Consider the following 24,590-nt stretch of genomic DNA (forward strand, 5'->3'; position numbering starts at 1 on the left):
ACCCGGGAGGTGAAGGTGGCAGTGAGCTGAGACCACACCATTGCACTCCAGCCTGGGCAATAGGAACCAAACTCCATCTCGGGAAAAAAAAAAAAAATTTCACTTCACAGAGCTTCTTTAAGTGATTAGATCAAATTCAAACATACCCACATTTCAAACACTTGGGAAATAATTGGTGGAGTAAAACAATATATAGGATTTTACTTTAATTTTAATTGACATTTTGCTCAAAAGCACAGAACAGTGAACATTTCAATGGCTCAATGTTACAAGATTACAAACAAAATCCCTAAGTTAAACAGTTACAGTATCCTGCTTCAGTTATTTCACATTAAATGCAGGTTGTTAAAATCAGTGCTGTGCTTGAACACAAGATAAGCATTTCAATTTAATAACAAAATTAAATCTAGCACCTTGAAATAAATATTGACGACCGCTTTATAAGTATGAAAGTATTATTTCAATAGGAGGAAAAAATCCAGTTCACCAACAGTGCAAACTAATAGCAGCATTTTCAAAGCGGAGATGAAATTTGTGTAAACACACACTGGCGGGCACAGTGGACATGCACTTCTGGCTGGGCCCTCCCCACCCAGGGATGAACAGAGCGCCTGCTGAGCCTTTTACATTCCAAATCTGGAAAGCTACCTCAAGTTTCAGACCGTGGGTTATACAGACTCAAATGCAGGGCAACGGAGATCAATGTGTTTAAGCAGGATGGGGTCCTTTTTTGTGAGAGGCCAACCTAGTAACATTTCCAGTCCAACCCCAGAGCCTTCCAGGCCAAAGGTGCATGTAGTAACAGGTCTACCTGATGTGACCCTGACTTCAGGGGGAGCACCTGAGTGCAGGGCCGGATGCAGGTAAGGAATGAGGGCCCAAGTTCCCCACAGCTGACACCACTTTGCAACCAGCGCATTCTAGGCCAACTCAGGTGAGATTAAAAAAAAAAAAAAAAAAAAAAAAATCTGTGATTCTTAACCCACTGTAACCAAATGGTTCTTAAATAGGGAATGTCTACATGGTAAGTCTCCCTCTATTAACATTTTCAAGCATTAATGATGAGTTCTTTCCAGTGTGGTTCTTACAGGCACTCACAAAGTGAATGTTTTCTTTCTCATGAACACTCCATCTTTACACTGACCTTTGGAGCTTTCAGGTCTTACTTTTAACAAGTACAGTCAGAAACACTGAGAAGCAGATTCAGGGGCCAATTATTTGCACTACAGTGTTAGGAAAAAATAATTTCTAGTAGATGTTTTCTTCTAATTCATTTAGCGTTTACCAACTGTCCAGACCAAAGGTCATTTCCAAGTAGGAAAGTTTTGATTCCAACTTCTCCACTGACCCGTGTGCAACACAACTTATCCTATTCCCAAATACTCATTGAAGAACTTGTCTGGCTGTCACCGACGCCGAATGGGCTTGTAGACACAAAATGCCATAAGGATGACAGTCACCAGCAGGATGCTGAAAATGGTTCCCATCAACACTGCAAAGGGAAAACAGGTTACTTCCTAATGGCAGCTCCAGGTTAGGCAATTCATCCACTCACTGCCAATGATTTATCAAATGCCACTTGCTGCCAGGCACTATGTCAGGTGCTGTGCAAACAGCTGTAAACAGATCCTCTCTCCAGTTGTCTCTATGTATAGTGGGAGGGAGAAACAAACAGGTGAGAGCATTTCACATATCTTGATATACCATGAAAAAAACAGTAATGGGCTAGGGATGGAGACGGGGTGGGCAGCAGGAGGTAGGACAGTCAGGAAGCATCCGAGGAGGAGACTCACAAGCTGAGACAGGCCGAGTGTGGTGACTCATGTCTGTAATCTCAGCACTTTGGGAGGCCTAGGTGGGTGGATCACTTGAGGTCAGGAGTTCGAGACCAGCCTGGTCAATATGGTGAAACCCCATCTCTACTGAAAATACAAAAATTGGCCAGGCCTGGTGGCAGGTGTCTATAGTCCCAGCTACTCAGGAGGCTGAGGCAGGAGAATCGCTTGAACCCAGGACGCGGAGGTTATAGGGAGCCGAGATTGCGCCACTGGGAGACAGAGTGAGACTCCATCTCAAAAAAAAAAACCAAAAAAAGCTGGGACCTTACAAGTGAGGCTCTGCAGGGAGCGTGCTGCAGTCCCAGGGATCAGCTAGGAAAGGGCCTTGAGGCCAGTATAAGCTCAACACACTCAGTGAACAGAAGGGAGGCAACCAGGCAAAGAGTGCAGGAAGAGAGGCAGGAAATCAGGCCAGAGAGGAAGGCTGGGGCCGGTCTGTACAGGGCCTTGGAGACCATGAAGGAAACATGGATTTTAAGTTTAAAGAGAAGCCACTGGGGGGTTGTAGGCAAAGGAATGACATCATCTGATTTAGTTGGGAAAAAAAGATTCCTCTGGCTTTTGTGTGGAGAATTGTCCGATTATAGTGGGGCAAGAGAGCAGGATGCCCAACTATACCTTTAAAGCCATTAATAAAAATCTGGAGACTTAATGAAGTATTTCAGTCTCAAGATGAGTCTCAACAGGGCCTTATGAGCAAAGAGGCAACTAACCCACAAATCTGTTATGTTTGGCCGGGTACGGGGGCTCATGCCTGTAATCCCAGCACTTTGGGAGGCCGAGGCAGGCGGATCACGAGGTCAGGAGTTGGAGACCAGCCTGGCCAATATGGTGAAACCCTGTCTCTACTAAAAATACAAAAAAATTAGCTGGGCATGGTGGCGTGCGCCTGCAGTCCCAGCTACTCAAGAGACCGAGGCAGGAGAATCGCTTGAATCCAGGAGGCAGAGGTTGCAGTGAGCCAAGACTATGCCACTGCATTCCAGCATGGGCAATAGAGGGAGACTCCGTCTCAAAAAAAAAAAGAAAAGAAAAGAACTGTTGTTTTTAAGACTAAATTTCACAACTGAAATTTTCAAGGTGCTCAGGTGAGAAACGGGAACTACAACTGATTACTCAAGTTGAGCCCTGGAGGTACAGGATAAGGACCTGGGCTTTAAACTACTTCATAACAAAAAAGAAAAAAATAAACTAGCATAACCAGCAACCATTCAGAGGTTTATTCAATAGCAGCAGTGATATGCAATCTTGTTTCTGTGACTATCTCAGTGATCTTGGGAAGCATTCAAAACCAGCAAATGTACACTGACGTGTGTCTGTAGCGATGTGGGCCCATCCCAGGTTTCAGCTGGGGCCTAACCATAGTTGTTTTTCAGTCTCATTACTGTTCCTTTGAAAAACTAAGATTTAGTCAGGCGAGGTGGCTCATGCCTGTAATCCTAGTACTTTGGGAGGCCAAGGCAGGTGGATCACGAGGACAGGAGATTGAGACCAGCCTGGCCAACATGGTGAAACCCCGTCTCTACTAAAAATACAAAAATTAGCTGGACGTGGCGGCGGGCACCTGTAATCCCAGCTACTCAGGAGGCTGAGGCAGGAGAATCGCTTGAATCCTGGAGGCAGAGGTTGCAGCGAGCCCAGATTGCACCATTGCACTCCAGACTGGGCGACAGAGCGAGACTCCATCAAAAAAAAAAAAAAAAAACCAACCAAGATTTGATCATAGTTTTACTCAAATCAGTAACTCTGTAGTATCTGTGACACCCCCCCCAACATACCCTCCACACTTAAAACAGTTATTATTTTAAAACCGACTATACAGAAAAATCAGGTCAGGTGCGGTGGCTCAGGCCTGCAATTCCAGCACTTTGGGAGACCAAGGCAAGCAGATCACCTGAGGTCGGGAGTTCGAGACCAGCCTGACCAACATGGAGAACTGAAGAAACCCTGTCTCTACTAAAAATACAAAATTAGCCTAGCATGGTGGCACATGTCTGTAATCCCAGCTATTTGGGAGGGTGAGGCAGGAGAATTTCTTGAACCCAGGAGGCGAAGGTTGCAGTGAGCCGAGATCAAGCCACTGCACTCTAGCCTGGGCAACAAGAGCAAAACTCAGTCTCAAAAAAAAAAAAAAGAAAAGAAAACTCATCTTTTTTTGGTGAGTGAGGGGGAAGAAGGAAGGAGAAGGTGTCAAAGACAGTATGTCATAACTTCAAAGGCCAGAAGTAATTTTAAGATCTTTGTCAAACAAAATCTACAACCTACGTGAACTAAATGTCACGTCTTAAAATAGCCCTTGTTAACTGAATACCTGCTCTAATTTCCAAAAGTCCTGAATTCTGAGTTTCTATGGTTTGGACTACAATTGGACTTAAAGTTGTCTTATTCTATTTAAATAAACCATTTTCTTGCATCTCGCATTTTGGAAGCACTCTAAAAAATATTTAAAACTCCCAGCCGTGTGCGGCAGCTCAAGCCTGTAATCCCAGCACTTTGAGAGGCCAAGGCGGGCGGATCACGAGATCAGGAGATCGAGACCACTCTGGCTAACACGGTGAAACCCCGTCTCTACTAAATATACAAAAATTAGCTGGGCATTGTGGCGGGCACCTGTAATCCCAGCTACTCGGGAGGCTGAGGCAGGAGAATCACCCGAACCAGGGAGTCAGGGGTTGCAGTGAGCCAAGATCGCGCCCTTGCACTCAAGCCTGGCGACAGAGCAAGACTCTACCTCAAAAAAAAAAAAAAAAAAAAAATTTAAACTCCCAAAGCAGGAATGCAGAAGATTGGAATTGGGGGATGGAAAATCTACCTTTAAAAAATAAAAAATGCCAGGCGCAGTAGCTCACACCTGTAATTCCAGCACTTTTGGAGGCTGAGATGGGCAGATTACTTGAGATCAAGACTTCGAGACAAGCCTGGCCAACATGGAGAAACCCTGTCTGTACTAAAATTACAAACATTAGCCAGGCACGGTGGTGGGTGCCTATAATCCCAGCTACTTGGGAGACTGAGGCAAGAAATCACTTGAACCTAGGAGGTGGAGGTTGCAATGAGCCAAGATCACGCCACTGCACTCTAGATTGAGCGACAGAGTGAGACTCCATATCAAAAAAAATAATAATAAAAGTAAAATTTAAAAAGGAGCTTAAAACCATGAGTTGTTAGGTACACAGTGGCCATGCATTTGGGTCCTGATCAATTCTCCCACTCGCCATCTTTTCACTTCTCCCTGCACTTTGCATGCAGTGACAGATGCCTGAATGGCAGCCCCAGGCAGAACCTTAAAAGAATGTTTTAGGCCTGGCGTGTTGGCTCACGCCTGTAATCCCAGCACTTTGGGAGGCCGAAGTGGGCAATTCATGAGGTCACGAGATCAAGACCATCCTGGCCAACATGGTGAAACCCCATCTCTATTAAAAATACAAAAATTACCTGGGCGTGGTGGCTCACGCCTGTGGTCCCAGCTACTGGAGAGACAGAGGCAGGAGAATTGCTTGAACCCGGGAGGCGGAGGTTGCAGTGAGCCAAGACCGTGCCACTGCACTCCAGCCTGGGCAACAAGAGTGAAACTCCGTCTCAAAAAAAAAAAAAAAAATACCTACTGTACAGAACTGTCTAGGACAGCATTTCTCAAACTATCTATGGCAAAGGAGTAGTTTTTATAATTTCTAGTCTAGCACCACTGCACTCCAGCCTGGGTGACAGAGGATACCCTATGGTAAAAGAAAAAAAAAAATAGGGCTGTAAACCGTACATTTCTCATTAAGTTACTGTGAGGCTCAAATGAATTCGCGTATACAAAGTGTGTAGCACAAGACATGGGATGTAGGAAATGCTCAAAAACTGTTACCATTTTTGCAATAAATACTGGCTCCTCTGGGAAAGAAGAGGGGTGAGGTAAATGATGTGCCTTGTTGTGAGCCTGAGCCCACACAGCCAGCGAGGAGGGGACCCAGACTGAGACTCAGGACCCAGACTGAGATCCATCCACCCGAGGTGGGTGGATCACTCGAGGCCAGGAGTTCGAGATCAGCCTGGCCAACACAGTGAAACCCCATCTCTACTAAAAATACAAAAATTAGCCAAGTGTAGTGGGGTGCGCTTATAATCCCAGTTACTCGGCAGGCTGAGGCAGGAGAATTGCTTGAACCTGGGAGGCGAAAGTTCTGGCACATACTGAGCACTTGCTGAGAGGTAAAGCTCAGGCCTTCTGCCCCAGGCTTTTGGAGAGGGAGTCTCGGGGCCCCCTGAGAGGCCTCACCTGCACCCCACGCCCTCGCCCATCTCCCCACTCTATCCCCTGTCCGCTCCGTAAGCCCGGCTCCAGCACCCGGAGCGGTGAAAGCTCGGGCACTACCCGCCGCCCGCCAGCTCCAGGACCGCTCACCCAGGTTCTGCCCGCGCAGCACCGCGTACGGCCGGCTCCGCTCCAGCGGATCCACGGGGCTCGGGGCCTCTGCATCCCCGACCAGGAGGCTGCAGAGGCCAAAGCACAGCCACGGTAACGCCGGACGCAGCATCTTCCCCAGCCCTGCAGAAGCAGAGAGGCCACTTCCGTCGCAAGCCCTGCCTCTGTCTCCTCCCAGGTCTCTCTGCGTCGCTGCCACCGCCCTTCGGGCGCGCCTCATTGCCATGGTAACTGTGCGTCCTGGTCTAAGTTCCGCTTCTGCCCAAGATTTGTTCCGGATTAACGTTCCTCAATAAGTAATGTTTCCCTCGGACAAACTTTCCGTACCGATCAACTTTCCGTCTGTGCCAACGTTCTGCCGCGATTACCGTTCTGCTATGGTTAGCGTTCCCTTATCCATTGGGGTAGAGGTCTTGTAGGTCCATTTGGGGCCTATTGAAGATTTTTTACGAATCCATGCATTTTCTTATTAGACCTTCATTACAGGCCCGGAAAATAGATACTGTGTTTCTGTTGTACAAATGCCACCTTCTCAGGGAGCCCTTGCCCAGACATCCTTTTCTAAAATTGCAACCCTCCTTTTCCCTTAATGTACATTCTCCCTACCTTCGTTCTCTTCCATTCCCCCCATTCACTTTAGACTCATCACCATTTACCTTATACATTTGATGTGCATTTGATGATTTTCTGAGGACCTGCTCCGCCATAGCATGTGAAGTCCATGAGCACAGCGATTTTGTTCTTGCTCTCTGCTCCTTCCCAGAGACTAGAAGAGTAGCATATTATATTCAGTAACTGCTGAATATATGAGGGAACTGTGCTAAGTGTTTGGCCCAACACTGCACACACAAAGTGGCAGAGCTGGAATTTGACCCAAGCATAGTTTTGAATCTGGAGGCTTTACCACCTCACACATTGCCTCACCTCCTGAAGGCTTGATTTGTAGTGGGATTAGTATCATCTACCTCACAATGGATGTGTAATACAAATGTCAGAGGCGTGTGAACCAGAGCAACTCTATCTTAAATAGGAGCTGGGTAAAATGAGGCTGAAACCTATTGGTCTGAATTCCCAGATGGTTAAGGCATTCTAAGTCACATGATGACATAGGACGTCAGCACAAAATACAGGTCATAAACACCTTGCTGATAAAACAGGTTGCAGTAAAGGAGCTGGCTATAACCCACCGAAACCAAAATGGTGACAAGAATGACCTCTGGTCCTCTTCACTGCTACACTCCCATCAGTGCCATGACAGTTTACAAATGTCATGGCAACATCAGGAAGTTACACTATATGGTCTAAAAGGGGGAAGCATGAATAATCCACCCCTTGTTTAGCATATCATCAAGAAATAACCATAAAAATGTCCAACCAACAGCCCTCAGGGCTGCTCTATGGAGTAGCCATTCTTTTATTCCTTTACTTTCTTAATAAACTTGCTTTCACTTTGCACTGCGGACTTGCCCTAAATTCATTCTTGCATTAGATCCAAGAACCCTCTCTTGGGGTCTGGATCGGGACCCTTTTCCTGTAACGTATTTCTGGCAACCACAGAAGGAACTATAGTGCAAAAACCTGACCCAATGGCTAACTTTGGGTGTTGGGGTCCTGTAACACTACCAGGTGCTCGCCTGCAAAGGGAAGGTGTAATCTGTCATGTTAAAGACACTGTGCACCAACTTCTTCACTCCGTTCTCCATGATCTCCTCTTTCACCTCTGCTATCCTTTTCACCTTGCTGTGCACAGAACTGATGGCAGGCTCTTTCCACTGGTACAGCTTGTCACTCACCAGGGCAAAGCTAAATGGCAGACACAGGAAAGCATCAATGGTAGGCATAGCACAGTGGGCTGGGAGGCAGGCTCTGCAGGCCACTTCTGTTCCAATCCTAGCTCTGCTGCATGACTTGCTTCCGTGTGACTCATTTTCCCTCTCTGCACAATGGAAAGCATAGTCATACCTACCTCATGAATTGTAAGGATAAAATAATACATGTCTGCAAACTCCTTTGCCCAATATCTGGCACATACTGAGCATTTGCTATAGGTAAGCTACTGCCCCCAATCTCTTTTTTTTTTTTTTTTTTTTTTTGAGATGGAGTCTTGCTCTGTCACCCAGGCTGGAGTACAGTGGTGCGATCTCGGCTCACTGCATGCTCCGCCTCACAGGTTTAACTGATTCTCCTGCCTCAGCCTTCTGAGTAGCTGGGATTACATGCACACACCACCACGCCCGGCTAATTTTTGTATTTTTAGTAGAGACAGAGTTTCACCATGTTGGCCACGCTGGTCTCGAACTCCTGACCTCGTGATCTGCCTGCCTTGGCCTTCCAAAGTGTTGGGATTACAGGCGTGAGCCACCACACCCGGCCCCCAATTCCATTCTTTAACATTGCCTAAAATGAACCCTCATAGATAGGACAGTTTCTCCAGTCATAAAATCCCACTCCAGTGGGTTCACCAGCTTCGTCTGGAGGCTCAGTGACACATCAGCACCTTCCAGTCTAAGGCTGTGTCTGGTGCATTTTCAGAAACACCCACTTGCTTTATCAATAACATTGAAAATGGCAGCTACTCTCTCTCTCCCTTTTTTATTCTAGAGAAAGGGCCTTGCTCTGTTGCCCAGGCTGGAGTGCAGTGGTGCAATCATAGCTCACTACAGCCTCTAACTCCTGAGCTCAAGTTGATCCTCCCACCTCAACCTCCTGAGTAGCTGGAACTACAGGTGTGTATCACCATGCCCAGCTAATTTATATTATTTTTTGTAGAACCGGGGGGCGGGGGGGGGGTCTCTTTATGTTGCCCAGGCTGGTCTCGAACTCCTGGCCTCAAGCGATTCTCCACATCAGCCTCCCAAAATGTTGTGGTTACAAGTGTGAGCCACCACACCAGGCTGCAGGAGCCACTCTTTATTGGGAACTTAATACGTGCCAAGTGTTCTACATGCATCATCTCCTTTAATCCTCACAATTGTAGGAGATAGTTACTGTGATTGATTGCATGCATGCGCCATCACGTCCAGCTTAAAGGGTTTGTTTTAAATGCTTTGTTTACTCATTCAGAGTTTATTTATTTAGTCCCTTCTCTCTGCCCTGCTGCTGAGTGATATTAGCAAGTCTAAGATGATGGCTTCCCTCTATGAGCTGACCTTGGGAAGCTGAGACAGAGTGGGCCAAGACTCAGCTCCAGCTGTTCTCCACATTGGCTGTGTAACTACCCAGGGAGCTTTCAAAATTGCAGCTCCGCAGTCCCATCCCTGGAGACTATGATTTCGTGAGTCTGGGGAGTTATCCAGATACCTATATATATTTTAAAAGTTCATGGCTGGGCTCAGTGGCTCATGCCTGTAATCCCAGCACTTTGGGAGGCCGAGGTGGGCGGATCACAAGGTCAGGAGGTCGAGATCATCCTAGCCAACATGGTGAAACCCCGTCTCTACTAAAAATATAAAAATTAGCGGGGCATGGTGGTGCATGCCAGCTACACAGGAGGCTGAGGCAGGAGAATCGCTTGAAGCCAGGAGGTGGGGGTTGCAGTAAGCCACTATCGTGCCACTGCACTCCAGCCTGGTTACAGAGCTAGACTACGTCTCAAAAAAAAAAAAAAAAAGTTCCCAGGTGAGACTGGGCACAATGGCTCACGCCAGTAATCCCAGCACCTTGGGAGGCCGACGTGGGTGGATCACTCAAGGCCAGAAGTTTGAGAGCAGCCTGACCAACATAGTGAAACCCCATCTCTACTAAAAATACAAAAATTGGCCAGGTGTGGTGGTGTGCGCCTGTAATCCCAGCTACTCGGGAGGCTGAGGCAGGAGAATTGCTTGAACCTGGGAGGCGAAGTTTGCAGTGAGCCGAGATTGCACTACTGCACTCCAACCTTGGTCACAGAGCAAGACCCTATCTTGGGGAAAAACAAAAAAAAAAGTTCCCAGCTGATTCTAATGCATAGCCAGGGCTGAGGACCACTGGGAGGCTCCTGAAAGACAGCTCATATTTGACAATAGCAAGTACATTTGAAGAAGAGCATTCCCCATGACCCAGCAATGAAACTCTTACCTATGTGCCCTAGAGAAACTCTTGTCCATGTGCCGGAGTTATGGACAAGAATGCTTCTGCAGCATTGCTTGTAAGAGGGAAAGCAAGAAATAACCTAAATGTTCTCAAACAAATAAATGGATAAATTGTTGGATTCATACAATGGGATGCTTTGGACCAGGCGCAGTGGCTCATGCCTGTAATCTCAGCACTTTGGGAGGCTGAAGCAGGAGAGTTGCTCAAGCCCAGGAGTTCGAGACCAGCCTGAACAACAGGAAGAAACCCTGTCTTGACTAAAAATACAAAAATTAGCTGGGTGTGGTAGCACATGCCTGTAGAGATGGAGGCCAAGGTGGGAGGATTGCTTGGGCCCCAGAGGTCAAGGCTATGGTAGGCTGTGATTGCACCCCTGCACTCCAGCCTGAGCAATAGAGCAAGACCCTATCTCAAAAAAGTAATAAAATAATTTTTAAAATAGGATGCTTTGGAGCAGTGAAAATGAATTAACTAGAGCTGTGCATATCAACATGGAAATAACCTAACATTGAACAAGCAAAGCAAGCTGCAGTGTGATATAAAGTTTAGAGAAATCCAAAGCAACATCATGTACTCACAACTACCTATACATGAATGTGCATAGCAGCACTATTCACATAACCCAAATGTTCATCTATGGATGAATGCATAGGCAAAATGTGGTCTATCCATTCAATAAGATGAGATATTATTCAGCCATAAAAAAGGAACAGAATACTCATACTGCTATAACATCGATGAACCTTGAAAACATTATGTCTGCTACCTCAAAGAGGCTAGTCACAAAAGGCCACACATATTGTATGACTCCATTTATGTGAAATACCCAGAATAGGTAAATCCATAGAGACAGACAGTAGATTTGTGGTTGCAGGGGATACAGGGAGGGAGAAATGGTGAGTGACTACTAATGGGCATGGGGTGTCCTTTTGGGGTGATGAAAATGATCTGGAACTAGATAGAGGTAGTGGTTGCACACCTCTCTGAAATGCCACTGAATTGTTCGTGTTTACAGTGGTTAATTTTGTGTTATATGAATTTCGCCCCAATAAAAAAGTAAAAATTAAGTATTTTTTTTACATATGTAGACATATATGTGCTTAGAAATATAAAAACAAGGGAATGACAAATGTCAAATTCAGGATTTCGTTTAGAGATGGAGGCTTGCTATGTTGCTGAGGCTGGAATGCAGTGGCTATTTCACAGGTGCAATCATAACACACTACAGCCACAAACTCCTGGGCTCAAGAGATCCACCAGTCTCAGCCTCCCACAGTGGGACTGCAGGTGCAGCCACTGTGCCGGGCTGCAGGGTGTTTATAAAGGGAAAGGAAAGAGAATGAGAAGAAGGATGCATTTGCAGGGAGCAAAACTGGATTAGTAATGCTTTATTTCTTAAATTGGATGGTGGTATGTGGGTGTTATATTATTCACAATACATTTTAATATTTCTATAGCATTTATTTAAAAAGAAAGATTGTCAAGAAAGATGTTGGGGTAAGAGGTAGGAGATCCAAATTTGAGACCTAATCAGCATATATGAGAGGAAGCTTTTTTTTTTGAGACAGAGTCTCCCTGTCACCCAGGCTGGAGTGCAGTGGCACTATCTCTGCTCACTGCAACCTCCACCTCCTGGGTTCAAGCGATTCTCCTGCCTCAGCAGGAGTAGCTGGTATTACAGGCATGCACTGCCACACCCAACTAACTTTGTATTTTTAGTAGAGACAGGGTTTCACCATGCTGGCCAGGCTGATCTCAAACTCCTGACTTCAGGTGATCCTCCCACCTCAGCCTCCGAAGTGTTGGGATGACAGGTGTGAGCCACCGTGCCTGGCAGAGAGAGAGGTATTAAATAGAATAGTAACTGCCCAAAGGGTTCACCTTGCCTGCTGCCTAGACAGAGCCAATTTATCAAGACAGGGGAATTACAATAGAGGAAGAGTAATTCACGCAGAGCCAGCTGTGCAGGAGACCCGAGTTTTATTATTACTCAAATCAGTCTCCCCTAGCATTCAGGAACAGAACTTTTAAGGACAACTTGGTGGGTTGGGGTAAGCCAGTGTGCCAGGAGTGCTGATTGGTCAGAGATTAAATCAAAGGGAGTCGAAGCTCTCTTCTTGTGCTGAGTCAGTTCCTGGGAGGGGACCACAAGATCAGATGAGTCAGTTTATTGAGCTGATCCATCAAGTGCAGGGTCTGCAAAATATCTCAGGCACTGATCTTAGGAGCAGTTTAGGGAGGGTCAGAATCTTGTAGCCTCCAGTTGCATGACTCCTAAACCATAATTTTTAATCTTGTGGCTAATATTAGTCCTACAAAGGCAATCTAGTCCCCAGGCAAGAAGGAGGTCTGCTTTGGGAAAGGGCTGTTACCATCTTTGTTTAAACTATAAACTAACTTTCTCCCAAAGTTAGTTCAGCCTACGCCCAGGAATGAACAAGGACAGCTTGGAGGTTAGAAGCAAGATGGAGTCAGTTAAGTTAGATCTCTTTCATTGTCTCAGTCACAATTTTGCAAAGGTGGTTTCAGAATTCCATAGACAAATACGATAATGCTTGATAATACATTTCAGCCCAGCATCCCAACACATACATGGTACATAAAACACTTTCTCATGTTGGATGTTGCAGTGTTCTCCTGGAACAACTCTAGGTCACTGTGACCCACCATTTGGGAAGCTCAATTCTGATTTCTCATGTTCATTCTAGAATGTGCAACATATGACACATCAGCCTTAATGGAATCCAGCCCTCTCCTAAACAGAAAACATGTCTCTGTGTCATGATGAACATGTAAATTTTAAGAATTAAAATCTTTTAGGCCAGGCGCAGTGGCTCACTCCTGTAATCTCAGCACTTTAGGAGGCTGAGGTGGGCTGATCACTTGAGGTCAGGAGTTCAAGACCAGCCTGGCCAACATGGTAAAACCCTGTCTCTACTAAAAATACAAAAATTAGTCGGGGTGGTGGTATGCACCTGTAATCCCAGCTACTTGGGAGGCTGAGGCAGGAAAATAGTTTGAATCTGAGAGGTAGAGATTGCAGTGAGCTGAGATTGCGCCACTGCACTCCAGCCTGGGCAACAGAGCCAGACTCCATCTCAAAAAAAAAAAAAAAAAAAGTTTCAGTGCTGCATCAAAGTAAAAAAAGAGGGAATGAAAGCCAGTTTGCACACTTTACCTGTAGGAGGGGAATACTGTGATCATGAAAATGAGTTTGTACTGTCCTCCCTTTGGAAAGAAAGTGCTAATGACCATCCCAGAAATACTCTCCTGACCTTGCTTGGTGACTAAGGCAAGCCTATCACCCCTCCAGGTGGTAGGTTTAATCCTTGAATGAAGAGAGAACTCTCAGCCTCCCTAATCCCCACGACCTTTTTGTTCTAAGAGGCTATAAATTTATGCATTCTATAGAAGGCAAAGCTGCTGGTGCCTAGAGCTAAACAGGGGTGTGAAGAAGCTGAGGATTTTACTGGGTTGGGGAGGATGCGTAAATTTCGGGGGTGTGGTGGTGCCTGCCTATAGTCGCAGCTACTTATTAGGTGGAGGTGGGAGGATCCCTTGAGCCCAGGAGTTCAAGACCAGCCAGGGCAACACAGTAAGACTCCAGTCTCTTAAAAAGAAGAAGAAGAGGAAAGCTGGAAAGAGTCTGGGAGGTAGAAGAGAACTAATGGGAGAGAAGTCATTGATATGGTTTGGCTGTGTCCCCACCCAAATCTCATGTTGAATTGTAGCTCCCATAATTCCCACATGTTGTAGGAGGGACCCGGTGGGAGATAGTGACTAAGTCTTATGAGATCTGATAGTTTTATAAGAGGTTTCCCCTTTTGCTTGGCTCTCATTCGCTCATTGCCCGCCACCATGTAAGACGTGCCTTTCACTTTTCACCAGGATTGTGAGGCCTCCCCAGCCCTGTGGAACTGTGAGTCCATTAAACCTCTTTTCTTTATAAATGACCTAGTTTCGGATATGCCTTTATTAGCAGCATGAGAATAGACTAATACATTCATCAAGGCTCACTCACAGGCAAGTCTGGATGAGGAGGAGCCCTGGAGTGGCAGGGAAATAAGGATGGAGGGTGAGGTTGAGCCCATGGAACTCTCAGGCTGCTTGCACTGGACTCACCAAATGGAGATGAAGGTGTCCACCATAAAGTCGGTCTTCAGAGTCCCAATCCACATGCTCTGAATATGAGTGACTTTCTTTTTTCTTTTTTTTTTATTGAGACAGAGTCTTGCTGTGTTGCCCAGGCTGGAGTGCAGTGGCACGACCTCAGCTCACTGCAAGCTCCACCTCCAGGTTCACGTCATTCTCCTGCTTCAGCCTCTCGAGTAGCTGGGACTACAGGCGCTAATTTTTTGTATTTTTAGTAGAGACGGGGTTTCACCGTGTTAGCCAGGATGGTCTTGATCTCCCAACCTTGTGATCCGCCCATCTCAGCCTCCCAAAGTGCTGGGATTACAGGCATGAGCCAAAGTGCCCAGCCGAATATGAGTGACTTTCACACACTTACACTGGCATCACAGGTGGGATGGGCCCCATGCCAGCATGGTTAGATTGTTCTTCAAGCTCTGCAGGGAGGATGTGCCTTTCAGCAAAGTTCTTCTGCCCCTTACAGCTCCTGAGGTTCCAGAGCAAAGGTAACACCAAAGGGCTGAGCCTTCAAAGTGAACTGCCCTCATATCCCTTAGCTCATGACTAACCCAGGGCCAACAGACATCTTCATGGACCCCTAAAGAACAGTGGCGCCAGGCATTGTGCCTGCAGTGCAGCACAGAGAAGCTGAGCACACAGCCTCTGATTCTCTTATTTAAAATCCCAAGAGGAGAATCTAATCAAGTCCATCCCTGGTCCACTAGGCCATAGTGGGGGCTCAGCAAGGGTTCAGGACCCAAGAGATGCTCTGAGAAGAAAATGGGGGAGAGCTAGCACCCCCAAGACAAGTTAAAACCCAATTATATTAGTTTCTGTAACAAATTACCACTAACTTAGTGGCTTCAACACTAATGTATTCTTTTGCACTTTTGGGGGTTAGATTCCTAAAGTCAGTCTAACAGGGTAAAAATCAAGGGCTAAAAAGAAAAAGTATAAATTAAGATCCCAGCTGGGCGCAGTGACTCATGCCTGTAATCCCAGCACTTTGGGAGACCAAGGCAGGCGGATCACTTGAGGTCAGGAGTTTGAGGCCAGCCTGCCCAACATGGCGAAACCCTGTCTTTACTAAAAATACAAAAATTAACCAGGCGCAGTGGTGGGTGCCTATAATCCCAGCTACTCGGGAGGTTGAGGTGGGAGAATCATTTGAACCCATGAGACGGGGATTGCAGTGAGCCAAGATCATGCCATTGCAAATTCCAGCCTGGGTGACAGAGCAAGACTCTGTCTCAAAAAAAATAAATAAATAAATAAAAATAAGATCCCAGCACAAATCACTCAGGCAATCACTGTTGAAACTTTTGAGTGTCTTCTAGATATCTCTTTATGTCCACATCTAGACACACAAATAGATATACTGATGTTACAAACGTGGCCACACTCCAGGCTGCAGGCTGTTTTGTAACTTGCTCTTTTTACTCAATAATATATTATTAATTCTTTCTATGACAGTAAATATATATCTGTGATAAAGACAGATCTATGATACACAATCATTTTCAGTGGCTAAAGAGTATCCTAGTGATTGAATATATGAAACTGCCCATTTTGGCAGGTCATGGTGCCTCACGCCTGTAATCTCAGCACTTTGGGACGCCAAGGCAGGCAGATGACTTGAGGCCAGGAGTTCAAGACCAGGCTGGCCAACATGGCGGAAACCCCATCTCTACTAAAAATGCAAAAATTATCCAGTCATGGTGGTGCATGCCTGTAATCCCAGTTACTTGGGAGGCTGAGGCAGCATAATCACTTGAACCTAGAAGGCAGAGGGTGCAGTGAGCTGAGATCACGCCACTGCACTGCACTTTAGCCTCGGCAACAGAGTGAGACTCTGTCTCCAAAAAAGAAAGAAAGAAAGAAAGAACTGCCCATTTTGTAGGCCATAGCTATAGAATACAGGCAGTTCCATATGGCTCAAGCTGAGAGGTACATTGTGATAATTTGCCAGCCAGTCTCTGGGATAAATATTTAACTGGAACTTTTGTTCTATTTTCCCAATTATAAACATTTTTGGTAACCCTAATATAGTCCTTACCATGTGCCAACCACTCTTCTAAGTCTATTTTGCTGACATATATTAACTTTTGCAATCCTTACTCTTCCCCACCAAAAAAACGAAAACAAAAACCAACTCTATAAGGAAGGTGCTAGTATTACCTCCACCTAATAGCTGAACAAACTGTGGCATGAATGAAGCAAGAAGCTTGTCCAAGGCCACATGGTAAACAGCAGCACCAGCTCTGAATGCAGCCATCTGGCTCCACAGCCTCAGCTCTCTTAAATGCTATGGTAAATGGAATTATTTTTTCAATTTCCTTTTCAAATGTTCCTTGATGGTGTAAAACACACACACACACACACAAAATTAATTTTTGTGTGTTGATCTTGTTCCTTGCAACTCTACTGAATTAGTAATAAGCTCTATCCAATAGTTTTCTTGTGAATTTTTCGGGATTCTCCATATATGGGATTGTGCCATCTGTGACTAAAGATAGTTTGACTTCATTCTTTGCCATCTGGATGCCTTTTATTGCTTTTCTTGCCTAATTGCTCTGGCTAGAACTTCCAGTACCATGTTGAACAGCAGCGGTGAAAGCGGGCGTCCTTGTCCTGTTCCTGATCTCAGGGAGAATGAACTCAGGCTGCGCTCCTAACAACTGTGCTCACTGTGTGTCCACCCCACATTCAGTTGCCAGGAATCCCTGCACAAGCTTCTTCTCACACGTAAGGCATTAAGTCTGTAGGACTTCTGGGTCAAAGGTTGTGCACATTTTCTTTCTGAGTTCATTTTCCCAAATCATAAATGCTTGAACCATTTCATGCTTCCATCACCAAAGAAAGAGTGTGCACGCCACCTCTTAAGAGGGGCTTGACAAACAAGAGGGTAGTCGTGTGAACTTGGCTGAGACAGTTGAGGGTCTGGTCACCAGGCTGGGAGCACATGGCCTGTAGGATGGTGGCTGTGAGTTTGAAGAAGAGGAGAGACATAGTAGCAGTGTACAGCCATTTGAAGAGGGACACAAGGCAAAACTTTTTTTTTTTTTGAGAGGGAGTCTCGCTCTGTCGCCCAGGCTGGAGTGCTGTGGCCGGATCTCAGCTCACTGCAAGCTCCGCCTCCCGGGTTCCCGCCATTCTCCTGCCTCAGCCTCCCGAGTAGCTGGGACTACAGGCGCCCGCCACCTCGCCCGGCTAGTTTTTTGTATTTTTTAGTAGAGACGGGGTTTCACCGTGTTAGCCAGGGTGGTCTCGATCTCCTGACCTCGTGATCCGCCCATCTCGGCCTCCCAAAGTGCTGGGATTACAGGCTTGAGCCACCGCGCCCGGCCCACAAGGCAAAACTTTAACCAAAGGTGAAAGTTACAGGGGGATAGATTTTAGCTCATTTTCTCAGGAAGAAAAGTAACAGGGCAGTCCCAGAGCAGAACACGCTTTCCTTGTGGTTGCTGCTGGTGGTGGTGAGGAAGATGATGAAGATCATTTTCATTTACCACATCAACTTCCCTTTCTCTCCTGTCCCCTTTCCATCTGCACTTAAACATCATTTCTCTACTAAAAATACAAAATTAGCCAGGCATGGTGGCGCATGCCTGTATTCCCAGCTACTCAGAAGGCTGAGGCAGGAGAATCGCTTAAACCTCAGAGGCAGAGGTTGCGGTGAGCCAAGATCACCCCATTACACTCCAGCCTGGGCAACAAGAGTGAAACTCTGTCTCCAAAATACCCTCCTTCAACCCCACATTCTCCTACCACCACTCTATGCCTCTCTTCTTTATAGCCAAGTCCCCTGAAAGAGTGAGTCATCATATCCATTTCTGCATGTCCATTCACTCCTCCGCCCACTCCAGTCTGGCTCCCACCCCCATCCCTTCTCTAAAGCCAAGTAAACAACAACGTCATTGTCACTAAATCCAATAGACACACCTCAGACCTGATCTTCCTGGAACTCTCAGCACCAGTTGACACTGTGACCATGCCCCACCTCCCTCACCTCCTTCCCTGAGCTTGCAGGAATCCACCTTTGCCTGACTTTCATTGGATCTCTGTGGCTACGCCTTCTCAGAATCCTTTGGGTTCGGCACTCCCACCCTTTAAAGGTTAGCACTTCTCTGGGGTCAGTTCTCGGCCCTCTTGCTTTCTCATCTACTTCTTATCTTGCTGGTGAGTTGCAGCTTCTTCCATGGTTCTAGTTCACATCTATATGCTGGTGATATAGAAACCTACATCTCAGGCCGGGCGCAGTGGTTCACGCCTGAAATCCCAGCACTTTGGGAGGCTGAGGTGGGAGGATCACCTGAGGCCAGGAGTTCGAGACCAGCCTGCCCAACATGGTGAAACCCCATCTCTACTAAAATTACAAAAATTAGCTGGGTGTGGTGGTGGGCGCCTGTAATCCCAGCTACTGGGGAGGCTGAGGCAGGAGAATCACTTGAGCCCGGGAGGCAGACAGTGAGCCAAGATCGCATGACTGGACTACAGCCTGGTGACAGAGTGAGAATCTGTCTCAAAAAAAAAAAAAAGAAACCTACATCTCAGCTCCAGATTCATATATCCAACCACCTATTCAACATCTACATGTGTATGTTCCATGGACACCTCAAACTCAATGCCTTCAGTTCTGACCTCATCTTCCACCCCAAATTGGCCCTTTCTCCTGCATTTCCTATCCCAGCAAGTTATTCCAGCATCCATCAGTTGTCCAAGCCGAAACATGGCACAATCCTTGACTCATTCTCTCCCTCTTTCCCCCTCACCCATTCAGTTGCCAAATCCTACTGTTTTACCTTTGTAATATTGCTCAAAGTCATCTACTTCTCTCCTCTGCCTCTATTACCTCCTCAGTCCAGGTCACCATCAGCTTTCCTATCTGGACAACCCAATAGTCTCCTAAATGGTCTCCTTTCCTCCAGTCTCACCCTGTCCCCTCCACTCTCTATACTGCACACTGCATACTTTTTTTTTCTTGAAACAGAGTCTTACTCTGTCACCCAGGCTGGAGTGCAGTGGCAAGATCTCAGTTCACCGCAACCTCTGCTGCCTGGGTTCAAGTGATTCTCCTGCCTCAGCCTCCCAAGTAGCTGGGATTACAGGCACCTTCCACCATGCTTAGCTAATTTTTGTAGTTTTTAGTAGAAACGGGGTTTCACTATCTTGGCCAGGCTGGTCTTGAACTCCTGACCTCGTGATCCACCCGCCTCAGCCTCCCAAAGTGCTGGGATTATGTGTGTGAGCCATCACTCCTGGCCTACACTGCATACTTTAATGAGAGCATGGACTATGGTGTGAGATGCTTAGGTTCAATCTCAGCTCTACCACTTACCGGCTATAAGATCTTGGACAAGTGACTTAACCTTTCTGAGTCATTGTTTCTTCTTCTGTAATAAGAGTATATTAGGGCCAGGCGTGGTGGCTCATGCCTGTAATCCCAGCACTTTGGGAGGCCGAGGCGGGTGGATCATTTGAAGTCAGGAGTTCGAGACCAGTTTGGCCAACGTGGTAAGACCCCATCTCTACTAAAACTACAAAAATTAGCTGGGCGTGGTCACGCACGCTTGTAATCCCAGCTACTTAGGAAGCTGAGGTAGGAGAATTGTTTGAACTCAGGAAGCAGAGGTTGCAGTGAGCTGAGATCGTGCCACTCCACTCCAACCTGGGTGATTGAGTGAGACTCCGTCTCCCAAAAAAGAGGATACTAGTATTCTATTGGACAGGGTTTCTAGTTTTAAACAACAGAATTTACTCTGCTGAGTTTAAGAAGAAAGATTGTCCAGGAAAGACACATCTACAGAGGCATGGAGTAGATTCATGGTTGCCTGGGTTGAGAACCATGGGGAGAGAGTGGGAGCGTGGAGTGACTGTTGATGGGTATGAGGGCTCTTACTGGGCTGATGAAATGTTCTAAAACTGGATCATGGTGATGGTTGCACAACTTGGTAAATTTACTAAAAGTCATTGAAATGTGTATTTAAATTGGGTGGTTTTATGACATGTAAGTTATACCTCAATAAAGTTGAGAAAAAATATAGAAAAAAAGAGATTTTTTTTTGAGATAGGGTCTCACTCTGTTGCCTGGGCTGGAGTTCAGTGGCACAAACATGGCTCACTGCAGCCTCAACCTCCCAAGATCAAGTGATCCTCCAACCTCAGTCTCCCCAGTAGTTGGAACTACAGGCCTGCATCACCATGCCAATTTTTTTTTTTTTTTTTTTTTTTTAGAGATGGAATCTCACTTTGTTGCTCAGCTGGTCTCAATTGGTCTCAAACTCCTGGGTTCAAGCAGTCCTCCCATCTCAGCCTCCCAAAGTGCTGGGATTACAGGGGTGAACCCCTGCACCTGGCTGAATAAAGAGATTTTTTGTTTTTGAGACAGAGTCTCGCTGTGCTGCCCAGGCTGGAGTGCAGCAGTATGATCTCAGCTCACTGCAACCTCTGCCTCCCAGGTTCAAGTGATTCTTCTGCCTCAGGCGCCCGAGTAGCTGGGATTACATGCACCCACCACCACGCCTGGCTAATTTTTGTATTTTTAGTAGAGACAGGGCTTCACCATGTTGGCCAGGCTGATCTTGAACTCCTGACCTCAAGTGATCCAGCTGCCTCAGCCTCCCAAAGTGCTGGGGTTACAGGCATGAGCCACTGCACCCAGCCCCCCGCTTTTTAAATTTTTTAAATTGTCTCAATATTTTTATTTATTTTTTATTGTTTTGAGACGAAGTTTTGCTCTCATCACCCAGGGTGGAGTGCAGTGGGGCAATCTCGGCAACTTCTGCCTCCCGGGGTCAAGTGATTTTTCTGCCTCAGCCTCCGAGTAGCTGGGATTATAGGTGCCTACCAGTACGCCTGGCTAATTTTTGTATTTTTTTTTTTTTTAGTAGAGATGGGATTTCACCATGCTGGTCAGGCTGGTCTCAAACTCTGGACCTCAGGTGATCCACCCGCCTTGGCCTCCCAAAGTGCTGGGATTATAGGTATGAGCCACCATGCCTGGTGGGGGATTTATTTATTTATTTATTTATTTAGACCGAGTTTTGCTCTTGTTGCCCAAGCTGGAGTGCAATGGTGTGATCTCAGTTCACTGCAATGTCTGCCTCCCAGGTTCAAGCGATTCTCCAGCCCCAGGCTCCCAAGTATTAGGCGGGCATGATGACAGGTGCCTATAATCCCAGCTACTTGGGAGGCTGAGACAGGAGAATTGCTTGAACCCACAAGGCAGAGGTTGCTGTGAGCCAAGATCACGCCACTGCAGTCCAGCCTGGGCAACACAGCAAGACTCTGTCTCAAAAAAAAAAAAAAAAAGGAGCTTGGAAGTCAATTTTCCCCAGAGTCTCCAGACAGGAACTCGGCCCACTGATGCCTTGATTTAGGCCTGTGGGACTGTGTTAGTTTGCACTGCTGTGTAACAAATAGAAACTCATACAGCCTCAGAAATCCTCATTCCATAGGGGGCTAGCAGTTTGTAGAGGAACAGAGTGGGGCCCTCTAAGGCATGGGGTCCAGGGAATGGGATCCTCTATTGTATGGGTCAAAGGGCAACACTTCCCTCTATTCCTGAATTTGAATTCTGCTCATACCCAGCATCCCATGTTATTCCTTGTGTATGGAAGTATTGCCTGGGGCATATGTTTGGAAAGCCTGGGTCTCATGCTGTGTCCTAGCCACAAGGGAAAATAGGACATTCAGTTGTGACATGTATTAGGGAGTGGAACTCATAACACAGATGGTTCCCCAAACATGTTGTGGCCATTCAGGTCATGATCAACCACTCCAACAACCAATACTATAGGATTATATGTAGGAGGATCAAATAGGCCAATACATGTTACATGCTAAGAATGGAACCCAGCACGTGCTAAGACCTCAGCAGCACTCAGTAGCTGTTATATTTCAAGCAAAATAATGTCTCTAAAATGAAAATAGTATAAAACTCTTCATGTTTTCTGTATGTTTCAATATTTTCTACTAAGATGCTGGGGGTTGGGAGGACAGCTCTCCATGCTTTCTCAGTGCCCCCCAGATGTACCTCAAGGTGCTCCATGATCTCGCCCCGGCTAGCTTCCCCAGCCCCACCTTGGCCCCGCCTTCTCGGCCACTGTACACGCCAGTTGCAGGCCTGTGAAGAAGCCAGACAAACTGCTCCTTCCTCTTCTCAACACTGTGCTACCCACGCAGGAGGGCTGAGAGGCTCCAGTGCAAGATGGGAGGCTGGGCTGGGGCAGTATCCCCAGTGGCCTGTGGGTGCAGGAGAGAAGCCTCCATCCTTTCCCCTCAAAACAAGAAAACCAGATAGCAAGGCAGCTTTTCATAAGGCTACAGCCATTCATTTGAAAAAACCATGCTGGCCGGGCACGGTGGCTCAAGCCTGTAATCCCAGCACTTTGGGAGGCCGAGACAGGCGGATCATGAGGTCAGGGGATCGAGACCATCCTGGCTAACACGGTGAAACCCCGTCTTTACTAAAAAAAATACAAAAAACCAGCCGGGCGAGGTGGCGGGCGCCTGTAGTCCCAGCTACTCGGGAGGCTGAGGCAGGAGAATGGCATAAACCTGGGAGGCGGAGCTTGCAGTGAGCTGAGATCCGGCCACTGCACTCCAGCCTGGGTGACAGAGCGAGACTCCGTCTCAATAAAAAAACAAAAAAAAAAAACAAAAAAAAAATGCTTATCTTTTGAGATGATGTGCTTCCAGCTATTTAGGTGTTTTAGTGTTAGATATGAACAAAGGGATGAAGATGGATGGTAGTAGGCAGGTGTTTTAATTTATTGCCTGAGATCCTTTATTTATTTATTATTTTCATTATATATATGTATGTATGTATACATATACGTGTATATATACTTTTTTTTTTTTTTGAGACTAAGTCTCGCTGTATTACCCAGGCTGGAGTGCAGTGGTACAATCTCGGCTCGCTGCAACATCCGCCTCCTGGATTCAAGCAATTCTTGTGCCTCAGCCTCCTGAGCAGCTGGGATTACAGGTGCCTGCCACCACTCCCAGCTAATTTTTGTATTTTTAGTAGAGACACGGTTTTGCGATATTGACCAGGCTGGTCTCGAACTCCTGACCTCAGGTGATCTGCCTGCCTTGGTCTCTCAAAGTGCTGGGATTACTGGAGTGAGCCACCGTGCCCAGGCTATATATATATATATATATTTTTTTTTTTTTAATTATTTTAAGACAGGATCTCAGTCTGTCACCCAGGCTAGGGTGTAGTGGCATGACCACAGCTCACAGCAGCCTCAACGTTTGCCTAACCTCCTTACCAGTGCTGTGGTAGTCCTCAAACCTCTCCTCGGTCTTCCTCAAGTCGGTAAAAGGCATCATCAATCCCTTAGGAATCCAGAGCCATCCTTCACCTCCTAGCAAATCCATCAGTTCTGCCTCAAAACACATCCCAGCTTTGTCCACATAGGCTTCACCATCCCATTCCAGCCCAAGTCTCCATCTCCTTGCATCTGGTGACTCTAGCAGCCTTCTCACTGGTCCCTCACCATTATTCTGGTCCCACCACACTCTATGCTCTGCACAATGGTCCATGAGAGCTTCTAGAAACATGAGTCAGATGGTTTCACTTCTCTGCATAATACTTTTCAGTAGCTTCCCATGGTACCGAAAAAATCAAATTCCAACTCTTCCCCTGTCCTGCCCTCCGCTCTGGCCCCACCATCCTTTCTTACCAGGTTCTGGAACATGCTGTCCTTGCTGTTTCTCTTTTGTGCTTCCAGATCTTTGCATTTACTGTTCTCTTGGTCCTGTGTATCACGTGGCTGGATTCTTCTCCTCCTATGGGGTCACCTCCTGAACTGGGTCATCTCTGACCTTCTGACCTCCCCCTCAAGCTCTCACATCACCTAGATATCAAGGGTGGGATGAGAATGTGGCAGACCTCGTGTTTCTATTTCCCTGAAGATGGTCAGAGCAGGCCAGGCACGGTAGCTCACATTTTGGGAGGCCGAGGCAGGCAAATCACTTGAGGCCAGGAGTTCAAGACCAGCCTGGCCAACATGGCGAAACCCTATCTCTACTAAAATTACAAAAATTAGCCTGGTGTGGTGGCACACGCCTTTAGTCCTAGCTGCTTGGGAGGCTGAGACAGAATCATGTGAATCCAGGAGGCAGAGGTTGCA

At 46.6% G+C, this 24,590-nt stretch overlaps 1 protein-coding gene and 1 long non-coding RNA gene across 2 annotated transcripts; both read right to left on the reverse strand.

Moving 5' to 3' along the window:
• Positions 1-193: 193 nt before the first annotated feature.
• On the reverse strand, positions 194-7,150 carry LOC110740757. The gene is made up of 2 exons (XR_002515845.2): positions 6,229-7,150; positions 194-1,645 (listed from the first exon to the last, which is right to left on the reverse strand). It is a non-coding gene; the product is annotated as an uncharacterized LOC110740757 (long non-coding RNA).
• C9H12orf76 (chromosome 9 C12orf76 homolog) lies at positions 194-23,784 on the reverse strand. Its single transcript, XM_009181704.3, has 4 exons — positions 23,727-23,784; positions 16,630-16,873; positions 14,831-14,938; positions 194-1,492 (listed from the first exon to the last, which is right to left on the reverse strand). Exons 1-4 carry the CDS (start codon positions 23,782-23,784, stop codon positions 1,384-1,386), a joined length of 519 nt encoding a protein of 172 aa, XP_009179968.2. The 3' UTR covers positions 194-1,383.
• Positions 23,785-24,590: the final 806 nt, after the last annotated feature.

The sequence above is a fragment of the Papio anubis genome, chromosome 9 (assembly GCF_008728515.1).
Source record: "Papio anubis isolate 15944 chromosome 9, Panubis1.0, whole genome shotgun sequence".
NCBI lineage: Eukaryota > Metazoa > Chordata > Mammalia > Primates > Cercopithecidae > Papio > Papio anubis.